Consider the following 27,295-nt stretch of genomic DNA (forward strand, 5'->3'; position numbering starts at 1 on the left):
ATGGCTTTGTCTAACCTGTCTTGTGGCCTTGATCAAATAGAAGGAAAGATGAGCCATTAGGACCGAGATTTAAGCACGACACTCTTGCTCGCGGGCTTGGATATAAGCAGGCAAGTGAGGGGAGCTGAGCGTGACACTTTATTGCTCATAGCGCAAAGTTATTCTGATTTTTTTATGGGTAACCGATTATTACTACGTCATCACTCTTAGTTTGCCAAGATCGACGACCGTCCTCTACGGAAAAGTTTTTCTTTCATTCGACATAACTTTTTTTGCATAAGTTCCCTCCACTTAAGAGGCCTATATCGAAAGTATTAAATTGTGGTATCTGTAGTCTTCAGCTCTGTAGATTAAGATCCTACACCGCCACACAGGACTGGCAGTTACTTACTTCCTCCTTTTGAACGATTTTTCTCAGTATTATTTTTAGTACACGATGTCTCGTGATCTTAGCAGGGCTGAATGATTGATTACTTTAATATACTGAAAGGAGCACGTGGGTTATGAAGCGTGACGAAGCGGAGTGCTCCAGTTTTATTCATTTCTACTTGGCGTTTTGAAAGCCATGTAGCGTAGATGCTCACAGAGTATTTCGGAACGCCGGAGAGGCGGCCGCTCGACGGCAGAGCGAGACAGCGGAACAACAGAGCCGTTGGTCTGCGCGTGCGCGGTCTCCCTAGAAAGCAATCCTCGCTCCATATGTGACATCTTGAATTGCGTTGTTTCGCGCCAAAAGGCTTGTGTCAGGTGCATCTTAGCGTTTTGACAGATGGGGTGGGTGGCAGGGGTTTATGACAATCTGTGTGTGTGCGCACGCGCGTTAGAGCATGCGTGCACGTGCGTGCGTGTTCGAGTGCTTGGGCGTTTTTTATCTTTTGTTTCTTCCTTCGTGACCTATCTTTTCGACATCGTCAGCGTGGTTGGACAGTGTATTTATAGTGCGCTGCTGTGACTAGCGTTGACGAAGTTCGGAGTTATGCGTAGTGCAAAGAAGCACCTAACGCTATTCTAGATGCACCAGGGAAGGAGGTTTGCTTGCTAGGAATGCCGCGCACGCGCAGAACCATGACACTTATTTTTTTTTTTTCACCAGCGCGTTCAGTCTGTGAGCGGCCGCCTGTCCGTTCTTCGAAATAATTCTATGAACACCTATAGACTGTTTTACAGATGGGCTTCGGTGCCGCCATATTGGGCTGTTAACCTTGGCGTTTTGTATTTTTAACAACTAAACAGACCGTGCGGTAGACGCATGCGCATGAAAACGGTTGCGTTGGTATACATTCGACGCTTCATGACCTTAATTCACGCTGCGATATACAAAAAGAAGAAAACATTCGTTTAAACAGCGCAAGGTGGTGGCGCCCATGTGCCTTACATAAAACTGTCTATACATGAGCACGTATGTATTTCAGCTCCGTTGGAATAACACCGACAAGCCCAGACGTTCACACCTAGCGGCCGGATGTCCTTGTACGACGTCGGCATCGCAGCTCCAAAGGCAGCGCCCGTAGCGACCGATCCGTCGCGTACCTGAGAAATTCAAGTGAAGCCAAACACACTCATTGCACCATATTCATTCTGGCGCCGCTTACAGCGACAACGGCACAAACTGTAAACACTGTGAGATGCCTGAAGCCTGGCGGGAAAGGACAACGTTGCACAGCGGAACCTTGGCCTTTGTTTGTCAGAATATCACGAACGAAAGCGTTTTAAAACACGGGACTTGAATGAATGGGCGCCGCGAACAAAAAAGATACGTCCCGTCGGTCGCGTCCTGTCTCTGTGTAGCGCTGTCGTTCCCGCGCTGTTCGTGTCCAGAAGTAACTGTAGTTCCGAGGAAAAGAATTGCTTAGTTTCACTTGAATAAGCAGCGCGAGAACGATGGAGACACGCAGAAAAAAAAGAAGTACACAGGACGGGCGCTGTCTAACAAATGTGCATCGATTCCAACTAGCCCACCTTTTGTACCTTACTGTATTTAGGCGTAAGGCGTTGTCCGCTTACCCTGGCTGACGCTTCGGAGCAGGGAATTATTTTCTCTCGAGAACGAGGTTTTCGCGCGTCTTCTCTCGCAAATGCCTCCATTCTACGGTGTACACCCGCTGCGCGACGACACCCTCAGATACACTGTTTTGCCCTTCTCGTCTGATCTCGTCGCCGTCGACTTCTTACTTTCGTCGCATTCTTTGTCGGATTCGTGCTAGAGGAATGTCGTCGCGGATCGGATGGCACCGAATCTTCTCGTTTTTTTTTTTCATTCGTGTTTTCTTTCTCTAAGCCTCCTTAGTCTCGCGACTCTTACTTACCCTTTCTCTTCTCTGTTTAGAACCTTCGTCGCTGGAAGGCGTTCCTCCTCTGTCTCTCCCTCTTTTACCCTCTACTGCCTCTCGATTCGCTTCACGGCGAAGAGGAAATGAATTTTCGGGGAAAAAAAAGATTCTTCTCTACACGGCGAGCGAGCGGACGGGCGTGAAATCTGGGCTCGAAGGAGACGGCTTTCTTCCCGTTCTTCTAAAAGAATGTTTTCTCTCGTCTTTTTTTCCGCTTCGCCGGGTTTTCCCGTACGGAGAGAGTTCAACTTCAGAGCGACGTCTGAAGGGGTTTCGTCGGTGAAGCGTTGCTTCGTCCCCCCCGTCGATTCGGGCACGGAGTCGGGGATATAAGCCAACTCGGAGAACGGAAAACGGAGAGAAACGTGCCCGACGTGAGCGACGAGGAAGGAGAAGCGTCCGCTTGTGATCGTGGTAGTCTTAGTAAATAATGTGTTCCCTTTTCACTGGGTACGGCACGGCGGTAATGCGAACGTTATAACACAGATTGCGCTCTGCTACGTTGAGTATACATACGTTTGTTTGTTGCAGTAGGAGTTCTATGTACATCATTTGGGAGAGGTCGAGACAGAGAGAGAGAGATAATACAACGAGAGAAAGGCAGGGAGGTTAACCAGAATTGTAGCATCCGGTTTGCTGCCCTACACTAACGGGAGGGGGAAAGCGAAAGAAAGATGGAAAGGAAAGCGGAGAGAAGAGCAGCCGCGCGATAAAATAAATATAAACAAACGGAAGCTGTAGAGCGGGAGTACTAAAGCCTATTCAACAGGCCACTGGCACGCAAAAAGTTCAGTAAGGTCTTAATTGATTTTCGCTGTGCAGACAGTTCGCGTCGGCATTCTAGCACTAACTGTTCCGACAGGGGTCTGTCGTCAAGGCGAGCCAACACAGCAGCTAGCGACAGTTGTGCGAGCTGTAGCAGAGTTGAGAGAGTGACAGCGAGGGCGAGCGGGGGGGGGGGGGGGGGGTTGATACAGAAAAGGCAGGGAGGTAAACTATACTATGTGCAGTTTGCTACCTTACACATGGGTAGGGTAATAAGAGGGTAGAGGAAAGCTAGAGAGGGAGAAAGAGAAAGACCATAATTTCATAACACACACGGACAGTGCATGGTATCACAGGATGTCGCTCAATTCGTTGCCTTCAAGAACTGCAGGAGGGCTCTTGTGGCTTTCTACTTTGGTGAGCTGTGAGGCCACGCTCCCACAGAGAAAGTTAAAAGAACACTAGGCACCAACCTCTCGTTAAATACATTTAATAAAAAAACACTTAGGAATAAACGCACGTAGGTGGCGATGTACTAGAATATTACACTTCTACATTCTTACTCTCACAGGACCTTTGGTGAGCCGGTGTAGACTCGTAAAGATGAAAGATTTCACAGGTTTCCCGAATAGTGCCGGTGTTCTTTCTTACAAACAAGCGCGAGAGCGGGAAAACAGGAAATAAGAACTCTCAGATTGTTTCTGCAAAACGAAGCATAGCTACAACGCTCACCTCAGAGCGTAATTTGGTACAAGTACAGTGAACTCCGTCATTACAATGGGAACAAAGAGTGCTAGACACGGGACGGGGATAGAAAGAGAAACGGGGCGCTGATAAACAGACAGGATGGTGACTAGAACTACAGACATCAGCGCCCTGTCTGTCATTACTTCACCACCGCGTGTCTAGCGCTGTTCCGGTCATAAGGACGTACCAACTAGCCCTGTTAGGTGCGCTACTACAGACCTACAATAAGCTAAGTCTTAAAGCTAACACGGTGGGCGCACAATCCGCCATAGATAGCAGACGCTTTGTTTTCCGCGTCTATGACGTTGTTCTTACCGGCGCTGCGTTTATTTCTTTCTATGCCCCAGCAGATGGCGGTGGCCGAGGCAGGAACAGCTTGCCCACCGGCCAGCAACCGGTTTCGCACGGCTCTCGGGGTCCCGGTAGGCTCTTGCTCCTTCCAGGAGGTAGCATGGCCCGTGGCCTGAGCCCTGCCGAGTACGACCATCTCCTGCGGAGCCCCAACGTACGGAACGTCACTACGCAGCTAGGACAGACCATGTATCTGCACTGCATCGTGGACTCGGCTTCGGACCGCATGGTGAGCGATTCGCGCCTCTACCTAGTCGATAATCTCTCGTTATATCACACGCTAACATTTCGCAAGAGTTCGCGACTTTCTAGTCAACTTTAGGAAGGATAATGTGGCTTTTGTGACCTTGAGCGCGTAAAAATGCGGAGGCCGAGGATTTTTACCTCCGAAAGTAGTCTTTCATCAAGGTGACGGACTTCATCACCTGAAGCACATCGTTGAGTGTGTTTGTTTTTGCACGCCTGCTCTTCTATCCACTCCTTTTAACACCTTTCTTTTCCTGTCCCCCTCCGCCTAATGTGAGGTATAGCAAACTAGATGTTCCAATTCTGGTCGGCCTCCCTGCCTTCGCGTCTTTTATCTCTCTCTTCGTCTCTATCACGTTTATTCTTACGGCTTTTTCTTCACACGTGCAGGGTAACCAACCGAGCACGTGCTTGGACAACTTTGCTGCCTCTTTTCTTCGTCTCTATCTCTTTCTTGTTAGACTCTTGGCTCCTACTTAGACGTGTCATCACAGCCATTCTACGAGAATAACGCTACACATTCCCGAACTGCAGCGCTCTTGGTGAGGTCACGCCACGTCGACGTCAGCGAAAAATTGCGGACCTTTTTTATGGCAATGAGTGACTTCCACCGAACTTTCCGTAAAGACGGTGGGGACCAAAAATTTTCTATTTACTTATACACGTTTCTAGCTCTTGTTGGAACCCTCATCAAATGCAGAGGAGCAGCTGAAAGGCGCAGATGTAACTTTGTTCTCCCTGCTTCTCTTTGCCTTCTTTCCATCCCCCTATCGTACTCTCCAGTGCAGGGTAGTGAATCGAAAACTCGCAGCTGGTTAACCTGTCAGCGTTTTATTTATTTAGTCAAATCGCCTCACAGGCGCCTACATCGTAGCGTTGTGTGAGGGAGATTTACATAAGGAAGAGTAATATCAGGAGCGTGAAAACATAGTTATACAATGCTTATTAACTGTTAGTAGCGAACATTGAAAAGTAAGAACATCGTTATACGGTAGTTAATAGCACATTGGTAACTAAAAAGGATGGCCGTTACCTAGGCCCTAAATGGCTGGATTACGAATATTAACGATAACGATGTGTTCCAGAAGACCATGGCTTGCGGTAACCTTAGGAAGTTGCCGCCGGCTTGCGTTCCCTCTCTCTTTCTCGTCCTTGCCCTCCACGTGTATACGGTCAGCACGTCCATAAACTTGTCGAAGGCTGTTTAAAATATAAAGAAGGAAAAAAATTACAGTTTCACCGCAAGGGCGAAGCAATGAATGCGACAGCAACAAATTGTAGTGTTACACGAAGTGAGGCTGGCAGCTAACTGTTTTGTATCCGATCTCGCATAACTACAAAACGCTGATGTAAGAGAATACGGCCGCTCCAGGGAGAGATGCTCTCCGCTTAGTCACTTCGCGTTGAGAGCGCAGCACGTAGGGTATACGAGCCGACCGCTGTGATGGCTGTCGAGATAGCGCGCGCGCCAGCGATCGCGACCCCGCGCCCTTAGATCCAAAGTTCAAAGTAGTGGCTGCAAACGTGTATTTCACAGTAACACGAGCTTTTTATTGTATAAACATGCTAACGACTCCTTATGCAATACCTCAGATGAGCTCTTTAAGGTATTAAAAGTGAAACGAAACGAAATAAACGCGAGTGCGAGAATAACAGAATCTGATTATGTACTAAAGAGAACACGTAGTCCACGTTAACAGTGTCTTATCGGTCTCATTCTTTTACCCCAAGATGTTTTATGCCGGGGTCCACCATGGCTCCACTGACGTATTTCCGTCACGGATATGGCGTAGTAAAATATAAAGACCAACAGATGGCAAAGAAAAAAACTAGCAGGAAAAGTTCCGTCACCGGGAGTCGAGCTTACGACCCCTCGCTCCGCAGCGCGTGGCGGGAAAGATTCGGCCACAGGCGGCACATTCTTCGCTATGCTAACGGCGAGCTATTTGTGTAAACAATTTGCCAGTGGTGGTACTCAGAGATCGGTGGTACATCAGCTTGTTTTCGTTATCACTAGCGAGATGGCGCGAAGGGCTCGAAGAGCGCGCTTTAAAAGTCGTCGCCCCACGCGCTCCGATGAGCGCCGCCTCTACAGGGCGTGTTGCGTTTGCGCAATCCTGTGTATGTTCTTTCCGTGCGTCCTTTGTGCTTGAGCAGCGCGTTCCAAGTTTCGAGCTGCTTGCCGTTCTTCGCGTGACATCGCAATTTGTAGCTACAGCACTCATTCATTTGCCCTTGGGGCGAAAGAAAGCACAACAAACGCTCAACTACGTCTGTGAAGACCCGTTTCACATTCCTGTTATACCGATTCTTATGACAGAGGGATCAGCCATGTTTTTGTTATGGGGACTTACGTATATTACAATAACGAAAAAAAGAAAACTGAAAGCTAGAGAGGAGACACAGAGAGAGAGAGAGAGAGAGAGGCAAGATTACCTGGTAAGAGCTTAGGCAATATTTGCAATATTGTCAGCAGTATTTGCTCGTCTCGACGACCAGCCGCTCTCTGAGCAGTCAATCTTGGAATGCCGGAAAGATCGAGCTTCACGCCAGAAAGCAACGAAGGCGCTGATGAAGTTTCTGCGAGCGACCCGCCTCGTTGAACGATTGTGACACTCCTGTGTGTGTGTGTGTGTGTGTGTGTGCTTCCCTCCCTCCCTATCCCATTCCTCTCTTTCTTACTTTCTGTCTCCCCTTACCCCTTCCCCAGTGCAGGGTAGCAAACCAGATATGTTTTCTGGTCAACCTCCCCGCCTTTCCGCATTACATTTCTCTCGCTCTCTCTCTTAACGAATGGATCACCCACGTCAACACTGATATCAACTGCTGCAATACCCATATTCGATAATATATACTGAAAAGCATATCCTAGCGATGGCGGTTAAATTGATCCATAGCGAGATTGATGTTTGACCGGTTTCTTAAATGAGTGAGAAAGTAGGTCGTAGGGTATAACGCTATCGCTAAGGTGCTCTTATTTGTTCGCTACGGCGGATAATGTACGCTTGCGTAATACGATTTAAGTTTTATGAACCTCGGAACGGTATAATAAAAACAGGAAACTGAGGGAAGTGCAAAACAACGTGGCAGATGTATGATAGCACGTCGTGTTGGCTTGGTAATACAGCGCCTGTGTCAACGGAGCCATATAGCGACTTGCGCTGAACAAGCTATAGATATGTAACTGCCGTATAGCTGGTGTTTTCTTTTTTCCATTCTGTCATTGTATGTACACTTTTGTCATCTGCGTAAGTTCGTTTTTTATGTATTGTGGAACACGTTTATTTGACCGTGTTCTCAGATACTGCAACATTAGTTATCTTAGGCTAGTACGCAGGCACGTGGCTTCAATTTTCTTGTATCAACAGACAGGCTGACTGGTACAAAGTTCATATCTGAATTAGCTGTTATGTATCTTATGTAAGCGTCCACATGCCTCAAACGAGGTATCGCCATAACAAGAACATTAAACTTAGAGAATTACATTAAAATGTGGCAGATATATGATAGCATGTCCAGTTCGCTTTGTAATGATATAATACGTTGTCTTTGTCAACGCGGCCATGTAGTAATTTGTACTGAACAAGCTATGGTACTGTTGTGTCTACACTTTTGTCGTCTGAACATTTCGAGTTTTATATTTTGCGACAAAATTTAATTCACCAGTGACCATGTTCTTGGATGTTGCAACAGCAGTTGTTTTGACCAGAATGGAGGCACGTGGCTTCAATTTTCCTCTCGTATCAACGTCCGGGTTGACCGGTACAAAGGATACATATCGATCAGCAGTTTTGTGTCTGATGTACGCATCCACGTGCGTCATACGGGGAATCGCCAATTAGCAAAAGTCTACATTGACAAATCGATATGCGTGATCCGCAGCAGATTCATGCGCCGAGCAACATACAGCACTAGGCTCCTGCTTAGCATCGGACAGGAGCTCGCGTTGGGAGCTTTCAGTTTTATTTTCGAACGTGAAATTTCGCAATGGAAATTTTTGAAACACAGCTTACAACAATTTGTCATTTACTGGGAGCGAGCAGGCATCATTTAAGAAGACCGGTGCGGCATATAACACGCCTTGTCAATGTCTGCCATTTGGCTTTCACCCTTTATTGAAATGAATGCGTGTCCCGAATTACCCATCGCAGGTACGTGTTTTACTATGTGACATTGTAATAGCCTGTACGAAGCAGTAGATTAAGATAGCCTCTTAATAAGCACTGGAAAGGTTTGTCTGGCGGTACGTCTAGCATGCTGCATCAGATGGTTATGTCGAAGTAATAAACAATGTTTGTTGTTACGCAAAGCACTGCGCTTTTGCAGTTATTACACACTATCTTTCAAAAGTTGCACAACCATTACGCAAGATTTGTGATCGCGCCAGCCTGCATATGTAGAGACGCGGTTTCATAGAAGCGTGGCAGCTTCACTACGTGAGTTAGTTGTTTACCTAAGCGCGTGCGATTATAGCAAAAGCCAAGAATAAGCGCGCACGCATGTTGAACTGACTATAGTCTCTTCCAGCATCTGATCAGACCTTACTCAGACGACTGAATAAACGAATATAGTATTCCGCTAACTCCTTATTTATGAATAACAACCTGATAAACAAAATCTTAGTGTTTATCAAGCAGCCCCATGCCAACAAAAGCGGGATCGGCTCAAAGAAAGTATTCACTCGTACTGTCTGCGCCTTCCTGTGTAATTTTTTTCTCTCTCATGCCTAATTTACTACAGGCCCCCTAAAGCAGTCGCAGGGACGGGGTTTCAAGCTGGGCTGTAGTTTGGATCCTAAGCTTGTATTTCTTTCTCTATATTTTTTTTCCGTTGCCTTGAAGCTCAAGCCACGAGAGGTTTCCCGGTAGTAGTTTGCGCTTCGTGGTTTCGCAACTCGCGCGAAGACAGTTGTGAATCGCAGCGTAAAAGAAAGAAAAAAAAAGAAAGAAAAGAAAGAAAAAAGAAGTAAAAGAGAGGACGCAACTAGGACTGTTTCTTTGCTTGACTCAACCCTTACACAGACGGGGGCGCACGCGTCAACTGTACAGCTAGCTATCAAGAACTCAGGTATTTAATTGCGCGCACCGCGTTTCTCTCGGAACGGGGGTATAGTAAACGAAGAAGACGAACAAAATAATGAAGCAACTTGAAGCGGCAGAGAGACGAGCGGTCGTCGACCGACACATGGGACGCACATGTTGAGCGATCTTCTCTCGTCGCATCGCGGGCGATGTCGACGCGCGCGCTGAAACAAAGCGCTGGAAGTGCAACGCGCGGACCACTTGCGTGGGAACAAGTGCGTGCACCGAGTCTTGTTTGCTCCGCTTTCCTTTTTCTTCCGCGTTGATTTTTCTCGCGTTTCTTTTTTCATTTTTTTGTTGACGCTACTCTTCTTCTCAGCGCACTTGTCGGTTTACCCGCCGCTGCGAGCGGATAGAAAGAGATAATGGTTCGGTATTCACAACGAGCGGTGTAGCATGATCGTTATACTGCCGGGGACTTCTCTATCTTCTCCCCAACACCCAGACCAGCCAGCGTGTCGCCCTTTTGGAAGTGCCGGCAGCGAAGATTCACCGCATGCGAGCGATGCTGCAGTAGTACACGCTCTGCTTATACGTTGGTATGCGTGCGGAGTACATGAAGGGGGGCCCTCTGTGAGGCCTGTCAAGAGGGCGAGGTGACGGCAGTTCGCACAGTGCATGGGTGCGCATAGTGCGAGTGCGCGCTTACAGATCGGAGCCGTTCCGTCTTGCCCACGGTGCCTGAGCCGTGATTAAGCCTTCTTTTTTTTTTCTCACGACGATCGAGTTTCGCTCGCGATCAAGAAGACCCTTCTAAATATCTTGCCTTGTCGAAGAAAACAACAAAACAATAAAGGATGTACAAGCGCAGTTCATTGATTCGAAGAGAGCATGTCTCAATTAACTTTCAGTCATTTCGCGATTCGTTGACGTTGCATTTCCGTGCGGCGTCTTAGGCGTTATAACGGAAACAAACTTGCTCGTTGACGCTGGCAACCGGTAGCTCTTAGATGTTGCGACTGTTCTTGCGTACTGTACATTCAACGTTGTTGCGCTCGTGCCCCGCCTCACCGTCCATGAAAGAAGCCCGCGGAGTATGGAGATATGCCGTCATCAGCAGGTGGACTAAGGCCTGATTACACAGCACCCCCCACCCCCCCTCCCCCAACTCCCTCCCCGTCCGGTGACGCCACGACGGCGTTTTCCCCCATAATTTATTCTCAAGAAATGTACGCTCGTAACGTTGGCACAAGGTTTGACAGTCGCCGGCATCCCATCTTTCATGACAAATCGACGAGAAAGCGCTGTATTAAGGCTGGCCTCTGTTACTTGGCGGTAGCTACAAATTCCCGCATTTATCTCCCGTTCATCGTAACAACGTAGGGTTCTCGTTCATTGATAGCAGACAACTTTCGATCCCCGTTGCCGTCTGTCGTCTTCGTGCTTTGCGTGCATAGTGAAAAAATCAATGCACCGCTGCCTGCGAGCCCTCTATCTGCACGCCTTGACAGCGTGCAGAAGTTTTCTTGGTCTTTTCTTGACGGTCGTTGTCTTCTGAACCTTAAATTTAGTAAACGGCGCTTTCGAACGAACTCCGGGCAATGATGCACTGCGAAGGTTCAGTCCGGCCAAAATATTTGAGATACTCCGTAATCTGCCCAGCCTGTGTTGTTGCGCCCCTGTTCTAATCATTGTTGCGGACATTACATATAAGGGTCCCATAGGGATGATTGTTTCCACAGAGGAAGCCATTAACCAATCAATATTTGAAATTGTAGTCGGTCGAAATGTAAACAGTGCTATCTTCTTGCTGTGCTGTGAAGCGGAACTTTTAACTGCTTTAGAGATAATGCAACTTATTTCCGCAAAACAATTCCCACCTTTTTTTGTTGTTTGTATCTTCGTTATAAAAGTTTGGTATGCAAGAGGACACGTCAGTAGACCAGAAGACAAACAAAAATCGTCGAATGTAGTCGTCAGAAATAAACTTGTTCTCATGAAACGGTCTGGGTGCGGCCATTAGTAAGAGATTGAAGAGCGCGTCCTTTAGAAGAAATGGTGGGTGTCCGACGGCTACGGGAATCGAACCCAGCAGCTGTCGCATTAAAGGTGGGACCTCTGCCACTTGACCACCGCTGTGCATGATTTACATATCCAGAATATCATCACATTCGTATATATCTCTCTCTTCTATGTAGCCAGTCCGGACGTGTTCATGCGAGCTTAAACGCTTCGAAAGAGAGAGGAAGAGTTAAATGTTAAATACACCTTGAGTAGAGGTAAAATCAAACCCGACTATATGAAACTCGGGTAAATCGAATTATTCTTTATATCGAAGTATTTTCGGACACGAAAAGGATTTAACGTTAGTGAATAAGTCAATCAACGGCTAACAAAAGTAGCTGCAACGCTTGGTACATCGATCATCGGGCAGGGCGAAACTCCCCAAGAAGTTGGCTTTTCCTCACGGACGCAGACATCCCCGCACGCATATGGGAGAGCGAGCGGTGTGATTAGGAGCCCGCCGCGCGGAGCTAGTAGAAACCACCGCTTGTCATCACATGTCTTCTCCCATGCTTCCTCGTCGACGTGCCCGTAGGCCCGTCGTGCGCTGTCGAGGTTCGCTTCCCCGCGATACTCCGGCTCCCTTGATTACGCGATGGTTGCCGTGAAGCGCAAGAACATGCTGTTCTCCAAAAAGCTGGCGATAATCAACACAGTCGAACGTGGCGAAATGAAGTCCGATGTCGCCGCTGCATGCGTACAGTAATCCACTCCATTTTCGCGTACAGCAATTCGATTGCAGCATTCCATTTTTGCGTACAGCACTCCACTCCAGCATTCCATTACCGGCGTACTATCAAGTCTTCTCTCGTTTTTCTTCCTCGTTCTCATTTGCGCCACAAATATTTCTTCAAGCAATGCACCAACTCGCACAACGTTACACTCTTCTGATACAGCATTTCAAGAAGTACGCTAAGTATGATATCGAAAAATAAGGCCGACATTAGGGCCAAAGCAGGCTAGACGCTTCCGGCGCCCGAACACACAGCTGCTTAAGAGGATGTTGAGGCACTGTTTACACCGATACCGTATTCTGTCGCCTATAACCTGCCACGGCATATAACCCACACCACCAACTACACACCATGGAAAAATATAAACTAAGACAAAAAATCTTGGTGTATTGCCGTGAAGCCGCCTTCCTTGCAATATAATAAATCAGTGCCATGAAGCCAACTTCTGCACCAAAATTCACACCCGAAGTACGGTAAATTCTTTAGAAGTTTTATATCGAACTGTACATTATAGCGAACTAATTCCCGTATTTTTGTGAGTTCGATATATGCAGGCTTGACTGTAATAGGTATATTTCTTTGTGAAGTGCGTTGGGATACACGTAAGCGAGATTTCAGATTAAAGAAAAAAAAGAAAAAAAAGCACTATCACGAGGTATCGTGCACCTCGTTATGGGTTTTAGAACACATATACACGAGCAAATCTTGAGCCTCTGCCTCATAGTTACACTTATTTCTCTCGTCGGTACGCTTCTAGCTTAGTGTATTCATTTTTTCACCGCTGTTACAGCGCAGGATCTCGTATACGAATTCTAAGATCGTAGGAGGTCGCCGCTCGCCCCCTTTTTTTTTCCTTCCACGAATTGCTGTAGCGCTCGTTAAAAGGCGATTTGGAATTTCTCGCGCGCTGGATTTGTAGCGTATAATGTGGGCTCGCTCGTGGGAGAATTCGCTATTTGAGGGGAAAGCAAAAAAAGAAAATAGAGAAAAAGAGGGCTGGATCCACCCTTCTTTCAGTTTCTTTTCGCTCTATTTACGTTCGTTTTCGTTCGTCTCGCATGTTCTCAGAAAGCCTCCGTCTTTCTTGATGAGCGTAGCTTAGGCGCTCAGGCCAAAGTGAGGGGAACTGAAGAAAAAATAAAAAATAACAACAAGAAGAAAAGCCAGGAGGGCAATCGCGTTTACCACTTCACTTGCTCTGTTTCGCGTGAAAACGTAAATGTATCACTTATACACTCCGCTGTCTTCTTTTTGTTATTGTTTTATATTATTTGGATAGCGTTTCATTTTGCATTCGCGTTCATTAGGCAGTGTCAGCACGATTATTATAAAAACAAAAAAAAAGAACCGAAAATGCAGCATGCGGTACAAGTGGGCGTTAAAGGCAAGTGCTGTGTGCCTGAGAATGCAAGAAGGCACAGAAAAGCCAAATGAACGCGGGGCGTGCAGTGAGTACGGTCGACTGCTTGGCTTCTTAAAATCCCGAGAACGAAATCCGATTTATAAGGCAGCTTTTCCCTCTATTCGTTCGACCGTGTATCGAGTCTACCGTGCCTGTTCAGTTCTACGTATTTCCGGCAGCAAGGTAAGACGTTGGGCTAGTTGGTTTTGCACAATTGTTAAACTGCGCTAAAGTTAGAGAGTATACACAATGTTAGCGAGGACACAAGCGACGAAAAGACACAACTACCGGGTCCTCCGTAACTTTTGACAATTGTGTAACAACTGTACATTTCCTTTTTGCAACGTTTTCTGACTCTAGTAGAGTCAGAAAGGAAACAAACTCGTACAGAAGCTTTGTCTGAGACCTATCTTTGAGCATGGAACAGCGTTACAGTGATACTGTGTATCACGATAAAGAGATGAAAAATTCGTGAACACGGGTATTTATCTTCGGGTTAATCTCCTTGCCTGAAATCTCTCTCCCTCCCTCTCTCTTGGTCTCTCTTGTTAGTGCATGCTTGTTGTGACTGGGTATAAGACATTCAGAGTAATCATGATACTTTGTGATGATCCACTGCACATGCACCAAGCATGTATGGGCTGTTGTATACTGAAGCACGATGATCCTACTCCTCTGGTGCAATACATGATAGAATGCGTCTCACGATAAGTAACGTCAAGTAAGATTCGAACGGGAGATGTCGGGAAGTACTAGAGTGCACATTGCAGAAAGCGGGACGGTTACACTCACTGGTCTATTTTAAGGGCGTTGCACTCCAAAGACAAACACTGCGACCAACGCTAGTTTAGTGTGTAGTTATAGGTTTGAGCAAGTGGCTGTTGATGTGTCGGTCTCAGCGAGTGTTCGCGTTAAAATACCACCAAGAGAGAGAGAGAAGAGAAGAAAACGGGAGAGAGGCAAGACAGGGATGTTAACCAGTTTGGCATAACCGGTATGCTACCCTGTACAGGGGGAAGGGATGGGGGAGATCGAAAGAAGAGTAAAGTAAGAGAGAAAGAGAGGGGAACACACACGCACACACATAACGTCACAGCGCAGAGCGGCAGTCTTGTGCGGTATGCGGCATCATTAAAAAGTCTACAGCCACTCGTGTAAGTCTGTTGTCCTTAGGAATTTGAGCAATGCCTTGGTTGCTTGAACTCTCGATGACTTCTCAGGATGACATTGGAGAATCGTGTCTAGTGTCAACGGTCTGTTGTGAAGATGAGCGAGAGCGAATACCAGGGATCGTCTCTGCGCAGTGTAGCGAGGACAGTCGCAGAAGATATGCTGCAAGGTCTCCTCGGTGCCGCAGGCGTCGCAAAGAGCGTTGTCGGCCATCCCTATTCGAAACGAATATGACTTCGTGAAAGCCACTCTTAGCCATAAGCGGCATAGCAGAGTGGCCTCTCTTCGGCGGAGTCCAGCTGGACTCCACCACCAAGATAGCACTGTCTTCAATATGGCATCCACTCTGGTAGGTTAGCGACTACGACCAGGTGACGCGGGTTGGAATCCTGGCCATGTTGGCCACATTTCGACTGGGGCGAAATGCGAAAACATTCGTATAGTTAAGGGGGTACACCATGTCAGGCGAATAGCCAGGCTAACATCCCCACCTTTTCATTAAAACATTTCTCTCTCTTCAAGAACCTTATGTGTATAAATTAATTTACAGTCCCCTGACTGAGGCGTGCTTCCTTTTGACATCATGGCGATCCAATCATAGCACCTGAAAGTCTAGAATTAATTTTTTCCCCTTTGATATGGCAGTATGCACGAACCTAACAAAGTCAGAAGCCAACGGCAGCGTAATCTTGCAGCCGTTGGGAAGCCGAACTTGGATAATATACAGGAGCTGCCGCTCAAACTTTTGAGCTTCAAATTACTTTAGACGGGTCACGAAAAGTTAGCAAAAATAATCGTGTTTAATGACAAAAATAAAGAGAAATGCTAACGACAGTATTACCGCTTGCCGCGTATAATTTATTTAGCGACGCGTCTCAATTGATGATTTCTTTGAAATAGAATACAGGAGTGTAATTATAAACATCCAAAGACTGATTTTAAAAAGAAGACTGGCCGAGCTCGTGACCACGAAAGGACGCGCCCTTAGAGCTTGCTCTTCGTCGTCATTCCCTTCGCTTGCGGGCTTTCGCGCCTAGATAACCGCGACCAGCAAAGTTTGCTACACTCTTGGAAGAGCACACATTACGCGTACTTAACGCTCCGTCGCGCCGCATATACTTTTCACTACCGCACACACACTCTTTTCAGACACCTGTCCACCCCGCTTCTTTTATGCATGCGTCTGTGTTCCCGTGCGTTCGTGTCAGTGGCCGCCTGCAGCAGCAACGCATCGTTTATTCATACGCGTCGCCAGCGCGACTCGAGGCCCGAAGGTACGCAGAGTCTGGCAAACAAAATGGCGCCGTCAACGTCCTTGGCAATGCCGTCTGCCGGGTCGGCTGAAAGCAGGCAGCCGTCGGGACTAGCGACGAACATGCATTATTCATGGAGCCTTTTTCACAGCCTCCCGCGCCTATTTGGATTCGTGGATATATAGGCTCGCGCGACGCGAAAGCCAAGACAGAAGCCGAGTCGAGCCGAGCTCTTCTGCCGACATCGGAAGCGCGACTCCCGGAATATTCGAGCAAATGATGGAGCTTTTTCTGTTCCTCGGCCCGAGGCTTGACGATCCCGCGTCGGAGACTTATGAGGAAAATCTGGGCGTACGAGAGAAGGAGCTTTGAAAGAAAAAAAAAGTAAGGAAAGGTCTCCCGGCTATCGCTGTATAACAGTTCAGAATGATTTAAGAGATCGCATATGCTTGACTTCCGTATCGAAGATGGGTGGGGGACAGGGGAAAAAAAAGTAAGAACTAGCGAAAGCGACGGCAGAGCTTGAAAAGAATATTTTGCAGCAATGACGAGGTAGTATAGCTCGTCGCCTATTCGCGATGTAGGGAGAGGGACGAATGAAAGTCGGAGAGAGAAGTAAAGAGATTTGTATGCCAAGGCGTAATGATCACTATTGCAGTAACCTGGAATGCCTAACCAAGATGAACATGTATACCAATTCTTTTATTTTTCCGGACAGTAAACCAACGGAACAATCCAACTAAAGAGCTAGGTCACCGAGGGAACGGAGAGGCATTGTTACCCCCCCCCCCCCCCCCCATTATTTACCGCCTTCGGGTGCTGCAGGGTAATCGTTAAATAAGAAGAGAGAGAGACAAACTTGCAGGGTTGGCGTCAGGTATATGTATTTCCAATCTCTCCAAATATTTTTCCTACGCCCATTGCGAGACCTCGCTTATTGTGGCATTCCGTAGGTGCAGAGGAGCTCGTGGGTTCCATAACGGGCCACATTCTGACGAAGGCTGAATCCAGAAATGCTCGTATACCGTGAATTTATTGTCCGTTAAGGAAGGAAATGCTTTGTAGGCATTCTGTAGCCACTGACTGCTGCATTTTAACGTTAAACAGCATCACGCTTAACATTACTGCTGCTACTCCCGTTCGACGTTCGTTTTCACTTGTAGACGGGCGCGTGATCTTCGGGTTATTTTGTATCCAACCGTATATAAGCGGGAACAACAAAAACTTCCGTGTGTTTTGTGTGTCAGCTTTGGCACGAATCACATCTGTAAAGCGGCAAAGTCTACACAATGAACTGAAACGAAAAAAAAAGTGAGAGTTTGGGAAAGTAATAAGTGCAAAAAGCAAGCATGGCACTGTTTAGATTAATTTGACGGTGATTCTAGGATACCATAGCTGGAACAGGGACTGACAGGGAGGATGTTCTTGAATTAAGGTCTCGCAGAGACCTTAATTGTTGTGTAAGATCGGCTAACGTCTTTGAATCAATAGCGCGAAGTAAACATGCAAAGTACGAAAACATTCAGACAACCCTTCGCTCTGTTCATTAAAAAATGTTAACCTACCAACTCGCCCAATCTCCCGTTTTAAAGCAAGTTTGGCTGTCCGCTATCACAGAGAGTCAATCATGTATCCGGAAACGCATCGGCGGTAACCTGCGGCCTCTGAAGCAACAACAACAACAACAACAACAACAACAACAACATATAGAGAGAGAACCACGGGAAAAGTAATCAAGTAATCCCCGCATCAAGGCATGAATAGCCACTGCTGAGAAGAATGAACGACAAGGCATACTTCGCAACTTGTACAAGCTTCTGCTTAGGTCGCGTAGTGTTGCACCTAATTACATAGGCAGGAAAGGGGGACTTCAGGCCCCCGTTTTGTACGAGAGCTTTCATATTACTTTGAGTTCCACGTTGTTTCTCGGCACGTGGGCGTCGTATAGCGGCTTTCTCTCTAAATAACATGCAGCCCGAAAAGCAGAAACTTAAGCGGTGGCGGGTAGATTGAAAGAAGGGAAGGCACATACGCGAAGAAAAAAAAGAAAGAAAGAAGGCGCGGTAGTCCATTTGTCCACGCTGCCCTAATGATGCCTCGTACCCACTTTCAATCAGCGTGCCATGCTCACATCTGGCTCCTACTCATCCACGAGCCACGAGAAAAAGCGACGAAAGTGAATGGACAAAAACCAACGGGGAAGCAAAAGCGAGGAATTGAACAGAGGAGCGCCTAATGACGCCTAATTGAGGCAGCTGTGCAGGACCGGCGGTGTAGTATGTACTACGTACGTGCACTTCTGCGTAGAAACGTATAAATAGAGCACTGCTAAAGACAGAGAAACGCACACAAAGGAAAAGTGCGCTAAAAAAAGGGGCAAGTGAAATCAAGCGTGGCCACAGACCGAATAGGCCGACGGGCCGTGGACTGGGGAAGTCAAAGGCAGAGGTGCATGACTTTGCAGGACCGCTGGAATAGCGCACGTTTGGATGAAGCGAGGTAACGCGAAAAATAGATGATTGGGTGACATTGTTATCGTGATTATCTTAAAGGTGTTGCGGCTACGCGGCCTGGCCGGCCTGGCTTGCGCGTGACAGGGCGTAGGCTGAAGAAGTGAACAAGTATCCCCCATGTGTGTGCCTTAGCTACTTCTAGAGAGGCCATATTTCAGGACAGTAAATGACGCAATTTAAACCTAGCATTTCTTATATGAAGTTCGCGGGACGTGGAATTATAACTAATTTAAAGTTAAATCTGCGAAGTTTCCATTTGCCCGCATCGCCAAAAAAAATTTATCCCTTTTCATCTTCATTGTTATAGGTTTGCGTTATCGACACGCTGCGGGATAATTTCCTCGATTTCTCAGAGCCAAGGTCTCAAGTCATATCCGTGGAAGTTTACCGGGTTCACAATTGTTCGCGCACGGCATTTGATGTTTTATCTGAGTAACGCTTTTAGTTTGGGCCACTTTTGAAATAACCGAAAAAGCGCTGTAGGTCTACCCTCAGAGCAATGCCAATAATGCGTATACTAATGGCTTTACTATGTTCGTCACGCAGGACATAGGCGGAAGCCAGATGGCAATGTATAATTTTTCTAAGATGTCAGTACTAACACCTAAATGATCTGTACATAAATGATCGGTACTAAGTTTATCCTTGTATGACTCAGACATTTTAACTGTTCCATGCTTCTCTCCAGGTCTACGGAAACATTTAGCACGAAAATCTTCAGTGTTGCGCATTGAGGGGTACATTTTTCACGCATCTGCGCAAAAATTGGATAGAGTTATGCCATTTAGGTTTGCTGGTGTGTACACTTGTCCACAATATTATTTTTCTCTAGGTAGATATTGCGTTTATTATGCAAATATCAGAGCCATATTTGCTCCGGCATCGCTATTAATTAGCCCTGTCGCCGCCCTCCCATCGTATGTATTTGCAAATACGACAGAGTGTGACATTTTTTGGGGGCTTTTCGGTTGCCCTAGCAAAATCCGGATGAAAAGTATGGCTAACGGCCTCTTCAAATTTGCTATGGCGAAGTCAGCAGCAGTGTACTATGCAACTCCATTACCGCGCCAAATGTTGCTCCTCAAATCCTCCGTTCGTGTGCATTGTCATTCCATTGTGTGAACGCAGAAACAGCGCTTTCTAAAATGGATTTTCTGCCTTGATTCTCTTTTCGTATTCAGCTGCATTGCATGGCAATTTCAGTATATACGAAAGCGGCGTGGTCTTTTATATCGAGCATGAATTCGCACTCTGGAGTAGGGGTTTAGTTTTAAAAAGGGAAGAAAGAAAGAAGGAGTAGAAAATGCAAGAATAGCCTTCTGAGAATCGTGTTTGATGGTGATGAGCTTTGAAAGCGTGGGCAGTGCACTAGTTTTCGTGATTCTGACTGACATTATCGGTAGCGCTAGCTCGTTTGCGCGATGCAATGTTCCTTCGGAGAACAACAAAATGAAATAGTCAAGATATTGGCAGAAAGATAGGTGCGCGTGTGGGATTTAACGTGGGCGCAGTGGAAACGGTATTGCACATTTATTTTCAACGTGATGATCTATGACGCTTCAGAAGCGCTTGCATTTGCTATCGCAAAAGTTTGGAACCTCCGAAAGCGCTGCAAAAAATTCAGAACCGCTCTATACACATGAAAGATGGCTGCGTAGTTGTGGTTAGATGACTTCTAATAAACTACTGAGATTATCCCGAAGTGATTACAGAACAAATGAATGGCCTTGATTGCGTTGCAACTATTTGTGTGCAACTATATGTGTGTGTGTGTGTGTGTACAGAAACTGCTGAAGCGCAGTTTCTGTACACACACACACACACACACACACACACACACACACACACACACACACACACACACACATATATATATATATATATATATATATATATATATATATATATATATATATATATATACATTTCTGCTCATTCATTCAACGTACTCATCCGCTCTGTGGTGTATGCTGTCAAAGTACAAAGAGCTTGCCTAGTTGGTTTTTCGTAGTTTTGCGGACTTGAAGCTAGAAAGCCCGTACTTCCAGTGAATCTGTTTTTGTTGGCGTTTAATTTTGTATGCTGATAGTACAACCTATTATTATAGCAACCTTCTCATTCATTTTTCTTTTGCCTTCATAAGAGCATTCTTTGGGAGGATGCCATCATTTATGAACCATCCGCTATGGCACGTGCACGCTTGGCTGTGAAGAGGAAGAGAACGTTTTTGCTGATCTGGTTCTGGGGAAGACGTCAACGCCTGGATTTCTGTCTTGGTTCGCCTGCGGCAATATTGATCAGCCACGCGTTATTTTGTTGGAAAGCGTCACGTGGCAGATTTGCACCCGTGTGCGAGGTGAAATTAGAAAATACGCTAATTATCTTGGCTGAGGGATCACATGCGAAAAGCCCTACCTTCTTATTCACTTTTTAACAACCGATCATTAACCCGACATGCAGTAAAGCTCTTCGCTCTGACGGAACAAGATCGTCAAATCAACAAAAAAATGACCAGCTTTTAGTGTGCAATAGAGATTGCTCTTACGCTTCATTAAGATCCTTACAAGAAGTACCGACTTTAATTAGCTATAGCTTTTTTTCTTTTTTTTAGTTTTGTACAGGTCGCCTGTAGCAACGAGGAAACGCGGCCAGAAATATGTCGGGCGCTTGACAACGACGGCGTTGTTTCTCGTAGGTGAATTTTTTCTGTCAAAACTTCTGCAGCGACGCTGTATACGACCAGGACATGTACAGCTTGTCACGTGTGATATTCTGCCATATGTGTAGCTCAAGACTTCTTACATGTGATTTCCTGACCGATATGTAGCTTGTGCATTCATCACGCGGCGCGTTACCTATAGAGCTGCGGGTGATGCGTGGTGTGCTAGTGCCTTCCCTACTGACGTCTCGTCCTATTTCAACCATACCTATGTGAAACTTATTGTATCAAGTCTCATACTTAGGTACATTAGACGCAGCGCCGAGTTACTAATATTAGCCGCTATATCTGAACCCACCACCTACGTCTAGACTCTATAGAGGCTGTTATTGTAAGCCCAGTATTAATGCCATGGCCCTTAAACTCGCAGCTGGGTGTGTCCAGATAAGATCGAACACGAGGTCCTGGTCACCATTCCGGATTTTGATGAAATTTGCTGTAGGTCTAGGCCTTACACCCAGAACAATCGTTTCCAAGTTAGTTTTGCGAAAAAAAAAATTTTATTCGCCAGAAAAAAATATATACAAATTTCGGCCGCAAAATACACTTTTCCGCCAATTTCGCGATTTCTGAATTTTGAGCGCGCCTAGGGAAAAAACGGTGCACTTCTCGGTCATAATATTTATTCCCCTCAAAGAACAAGTTAATTACAATCTTATGAGTCTATGATTTCCCTTGCTTGTCGAAGCACTTTTGAAGAAAAAAAATCACAAACTTGGCAAATAGCACAAAATACCTGTATTTGAGGAATTTATTGCTGCAAACAAGTTAAAGTGACGATAACAAAAATCAGTACATATTAACTTTGGTACTTTCGCTCTCTTTTAAAATATTTTCGTGGTTTTATCACGCGCCTATTTACTCCATAATTGGGCTGAAACGTAAGTGATTTACCAAAAACGCCGAACTTTGAAAACGGTTTTCTCGAAAAGGCCATTTTTAATTTTTTTTTAAAATCCCTCTGATTGAATTCAAGGACGTCATCTATCGTTCTGCATAAAAAAAACGTTGCATTATTTTGGTTGCTGACAAGTTATAATGCGTCAAATGTGACCAAGTCAGCCTAGCGGCCGCGTCGTTCGTTATGGGCTGAAACTCGGATATTAGTTGTTCAAAATACTTGTACGTGACATAATCACAAATAAGTAGCTCCACACCAACAAATGCGCTGCCAGGTGTCATGGTTCAGCAAGCTTTGGCTGTCGATCAGCCGCTTGACAAAACCGTAGTAGCGGCCGCTCGATGCTGCGGGCGCTCACATTACATGAGTGCCGCTTCGACTGCGGATGAGCTCCGCTTGTGGGCCAAACTACGCTCAGAGGACGAACGAGAGAAGGAATGCATCACTATGAAAGTTAAAGGCTCTTAAGTGCTAACAAGAGCCATATTATACAACGAAAACTCTGCCGGCAATTCCGCAGTGCGCGCCATCACTACAGCATGCATGTATTTTTTTCCCTCCTGTTATGCCCGCAGCCGCAAAATATCGTGAAAACGCTCGGCTTGCGTTGAAAATATCTGCGGACGCACAACAACATAATATTGTAAAAGCGGTGCTTTAATGAAGCAAAGGACTTGCACTCACTTCTTTTCACAGCCGGCTGACACAAGTGTTCTGGCACGAAATAGACAACAAATGCAATTTGAGTTGTTCGACCATCGGAAGCACGAATGAGACATTTCTTTAGATGTCAATGGCTTGCTTTTGTGTCATATATTGCTGATAGAGTGAACCCAATTATCTTTAGGCCATCAGAAGAGATAAAGCAACACATGAGCGCACTACTGGAGGCGCTCACTGCAAAATTACCGGCAGAGTTTTCGTTGTATAATATGGCTTTTGTTGGCACTTAACAGCCTTTAACTTTCGCAGTGATGCATTCCTTCTCTCGTTCGACCTCTGAGCGAAGTTTGGCGCGCAATCGCAGCTCATCCGCAGTCGAAGCGGCACTCATGTAATGTGAGCGCCCGCAGCATCGAGCAGCCGCTACTGCGGGTTTGTCAAGCGGCTGATCGCCAGACAAAGCTTGCTGAACCATGACACCTGGCCGCGCATTTGTTGTGTGGGGCTACTAATTTGTGATTATGTCACGTACAAGCATTTTGAACAACTAATATCCGAGTGTCAGCACATAACGAACGACGCGGCCGCTAGGCTGACTTGGTCACATTTGACGCATTATAACTTGTCAGCAACCAAAATAATGCAACGTTTTTTTAAGCAGAATGATAGATGACGTCCTTGACTTCAATCAGAGGGACTTAAAAAAATTAAAAATGGCCTTTTTGAGAAAACAGTTTTCAAATTTCGGCGTTTTTGGTAAATCACTTACGTGTCAGCCCAGTTATCGAATAAATTGGCGCGTGATAAAACCACGAAAACTATTTTAAAAGAGAGCGAAGGTATCAAAGTTAATATGTACTGATTTTTATTATCCTCACTTTAACATGTTTGCAGCAATAAATTCCTCAAATACAGGTATTTTGTGCGATTTGCCAAGTTTGTGATTTTTTTCTTCAAAGGTGCTTCAACAAGCAAGGAAAATAATAAACTCATAAGATTTTATTTAACTTGTTCTTTGAGGGGAATAAATATTGTGACCGAGAAGTGCACCGTATTTTTCCCTAGGTGCGCTCAAAATTCAGAAATCGCGAAATTGGCGGAAAAGTGTTTTTTGCGGCCAAAATTTGTATATTTTTTCTCAGGCGAACAAATTTTTTTTCGCAAAACTAACTTCGCAACCGTTGTTCTGGGTGTAGTGCCTAGACCTACAGCAAATTTCATCAATATCTGGAATGGTGACCGGGACCTCGTGTTCGATCTTATCTGGACACACCCAGCTTCTCTATGTTAACGCGCGGCTAAGAATCGGCATTTGCTTCGAAAGTTGCACAACTTTCGTCTACGGCTTGCCTCTTTTTGGATACGTTGATATTGTTGATATTCTTATTAGCCGAATTCGTTATACATGCTCATTTATTTTCATTCCTCCTCTGTTCTGTTTCCTTTGCAGAAGGCGCACCGACAAATTGTAAGTTACTTTCATTATGGTTTTGTTTCTCGCTTTTAACTCATGGTTGCTGGATACCTAATTTTTTAAATTTTTATTGAAGCTCATGAAAGAATTGTATTGCTTCGTCGTCGCATGTGCGGAGTTCTTTTTCCGTTTCACTGTGCGCTCACGAGTCCGTACTAACAGCGGGTCATGCTTCGTGCGGTGGAGGTTGTATGTTCTGCATGCTTTGTCCGCGTATTTCAAAACACTTTCCCTTGTTCCTAACCGTTTGCACGTCGCAAAAATTAATGTCTAAGCTTTCAGATCCCGTTCTGCTCATATATTGATCTCTTACGAAACCCCGACGTCCACGCTGCTTTGCCAGCATGTTTCGTAAATTTTATTTTGACAGTTGTGTTGAAGCGACCGAATGTAATGCGCAAAATATCATCAGGCACGGCTTGTGATTTTCGTTTATGATGAACAGGCATCTTCTTTCCGTTGCCGTTTTTTTTTTTCTTCCTGTGTGATATATTCAGTGATGAAATGAATAGATAGAGATAAGAAATAACGCAGGCGTCTTATCGGCTAACGCTGCAGTTCTGTGCACCGGTACCGGTACATGTAAAGTCCACCCTCTGATCCCGGCCGCGGCGGTCGCATTTCGACTCCGTCGAAATGCTACAGGCCCGTGTACTGTGCGATGTCAGTGCACGTTAAAGAACGTGAGATGGTCGAAATGTCCGGAGCCCTCCTCATACGGCGTGCCTCACAACCATATAGTGGTTTTGGCACGTAAAAACCCAGATATTATTAACAGAGAGAGAGAGAGATGCTCTTTATTAGAAATACAGAGATTTTTGCCGGCGTCAGTATACCGCTGGCATGCTACTCTGTGTAGGGATGGGGAATGGGATTGACAGATTAGAGAGAGGGGAGGAAATAATAATAGAAAGAAAGAATATAAAAAAATGAAATAAGCAAGTGAACCTGATAGAAATATTTACAAGGAGGGTGTCAGGTAAGATAAGGCTTTGCTATGTGAAATAGCCAACCATTAAAGCTTTTCGACTAGGCCGATTTTTGATAGGTAATTAAACAGTGCCTGTAAAACCCGTCGCTGCTTTGAAGGGCTGGTCACTGGCCCTAATAAGTTGTGTAATGTTAACTGATCGTGACAGATCATGTCCATTTGTCGCTCAAGCAACTGTCTCTCATCGCGGTACGCGGAACATTCCAGTAATATGTGCTCCACAGTCTCTATGCTGCCACAGTTATCACAGCAGGGACTAGTGGTGTGCCCTATGCGGTACAAATAACAGTTCGTGTACGCCACATTCAGTCGAAGACGATGGTACAGCGTCTCAAGTTGGCGAGGAAGTGTTGGGGAAATTTTCACTCTCACTTCTGGGTCAATGCATCGCAGACAGTTATCTTGGTGGAGCGGCAGATTCCAGAGGCGGTCTTTTTCTTGACAGGCATATTTTCTTGCGAACTTCGAGGCGTCGACTTTAGTAAAAAATATCCTTCTGAAATTCCGGTAGTGGAGTCCTTTTCGGGCTGCTTCATCCGCTTTTTCGTTTCCTGAAATACCAGCATGGCCAGGTATCCATTGGAACTTAATGTAATGTCCTGCAATCTTAGCCTTGTGATGAAGATAGGCGATATCATATGCTACACTTTGGTGATTACCATGCTTATACCTGTTCCACATACTTTGTAGGGCTGCTTTAGAGTCTGTAAATATCACCCATTTTTTTGGCAGCTGCTGTCGTAGTATAAACATAAGAGCCTCCTTAATGCCATATAGCTCAGCTGACGTAGATGATGTCGCTCTCTCAAGACGATACGAGAGGGATTGTCCTGTAGAGGGCACATAAATTCCGTACGACGATCTACGTTGGGTTGTAGAACCGTCTGTGAATATGTGTGTTTCGGTTGCGTATTCTTTATACATATACTCCAGCGCTATCTGATGAGTTGCTGCTTGGGGCATTTTCCTTTTTGCACTGATTCCGGGGATATATGGCACAATTTCTAGCGGTGCCAGTGTCCAGGGTGAGATGTTCTTTGGCATAATAGGTGACGACTGAGCAGGGATCGAAATACGTGCGTATATGCTTCCGACGGCCTGCCCGAAGCTAGATGCGGCATTGGCTGTAGAAATATTCTTTAAAAAGTGGGTCTTGTTGTGAATAACGTGTCTGAGGTGAATCCGAAGTGTCTCCTGTGAAGATATCACTTCAAGAGGCAGGCATCCGGCTTCTGCTACAGTTGCTAATCGAGACGATCCCTTTGGAAGGCCAAGACATATTCGAAGACAGTTGTTGCGTGCTGCCTCAAGTTTTCTCTTGCTTGTATACGACATATTATGCAGTATGGGCATGTAATAACGCAAGGTCCCGTCGACGTAGGCCTTTTGGAGGAGCACCATTGATCGGCAGTTGCTGCCCCACTGTGACCCGGCTAAAAATCGGAATACGTGCGATGCCGACGAAATCTTCTCAGTCAGTTTCTTCACTTGGGGAGACCATGTGAGATTCCTATCAATCGTAACCCCAAGAAACCTTGTGTCTTCACGTATGGAATGGTGCGACCACTCAACACTAGTGGATATTTTTCCATTCTCCTCCTCGAGAAAGCCATAGCAACGCTTTTGTCAGGAGACAGTTTGAGACCTCTTGAATTTAGGTAGGCCGATATGTTTGCCAGCGCTCTCTGGAGACGTTGTTGGGTGATTCTGCGGGAACGTGCCGCACTCCAAATGCAGATATCGTCCGCATACAGTGTGATGCTGACGCCACGGGGCAGGTTTCTTTTCAGATGTATAAGTACTAGATTAAATAATACTGGGCTCAACACAGCTCCTTGCGGTACTCCCTTTTCTACGGCATGAAACGTTGTAGGGCCCTCCGGTGTACACATGAAAAGTTGGCGCCCTTGAAGATAGTCTGCAATCCATGCGTAAAGCCGTCCTCCAAGAC

The 27,295-nt window shown here is 45.9% G+C and overlaps 1 protein-coding gene across 2 annotated transcripts in view; it reads left to right on the plus strand.

Annotated features, from left to right (window-relative positions):
• Positions 1 to 4,191: 4,191 nt before the first annotated feature.
• The window catches only part of LOC119387027 (kin of IRRE-like protein 3), a 32,924-nt gene continuing 9,820 nt past the window's right edge, over positions 4,192 to 27,295 (plus strand). Inside the window, exons 1-2 of one of the 2 annotated variants that reach the window (XM_049413336.1) lie at positions 4,192 to 4,422; positions 24,330 to 24,347. In XM_049413336.1, coding sequence (XP_049269293.1) covers positions 4,294 to 4,422; positions 24,330 to 24,347 — 147 coding nt within the window. In that variant the 5' untranslated portion in view covers positions 4,192 to 4,293. The remainder of the gene's footprint in view (positions 4,423 to 24,329; positions 24,348 to 27,295) is intronic. The other variant, XM_049413337.1, reaches the window with a different exon arrangement.

This window comes from Rhipicephalus sanguineus, chromosome 3 (genome assembly GCF_013339695.2).
Source record: "Rhipicephalus sanguineus isolate Rsan-2018 chromosome 3, BIME_Rsan_1.4, whole genome shotgun sequence".
NCBI lineage: Eukaryota > Metazoa > Arthropoda > Arachnida > Ixodida > Ixodidae > Rhipicephalus > Rhipicephalus sanguineus.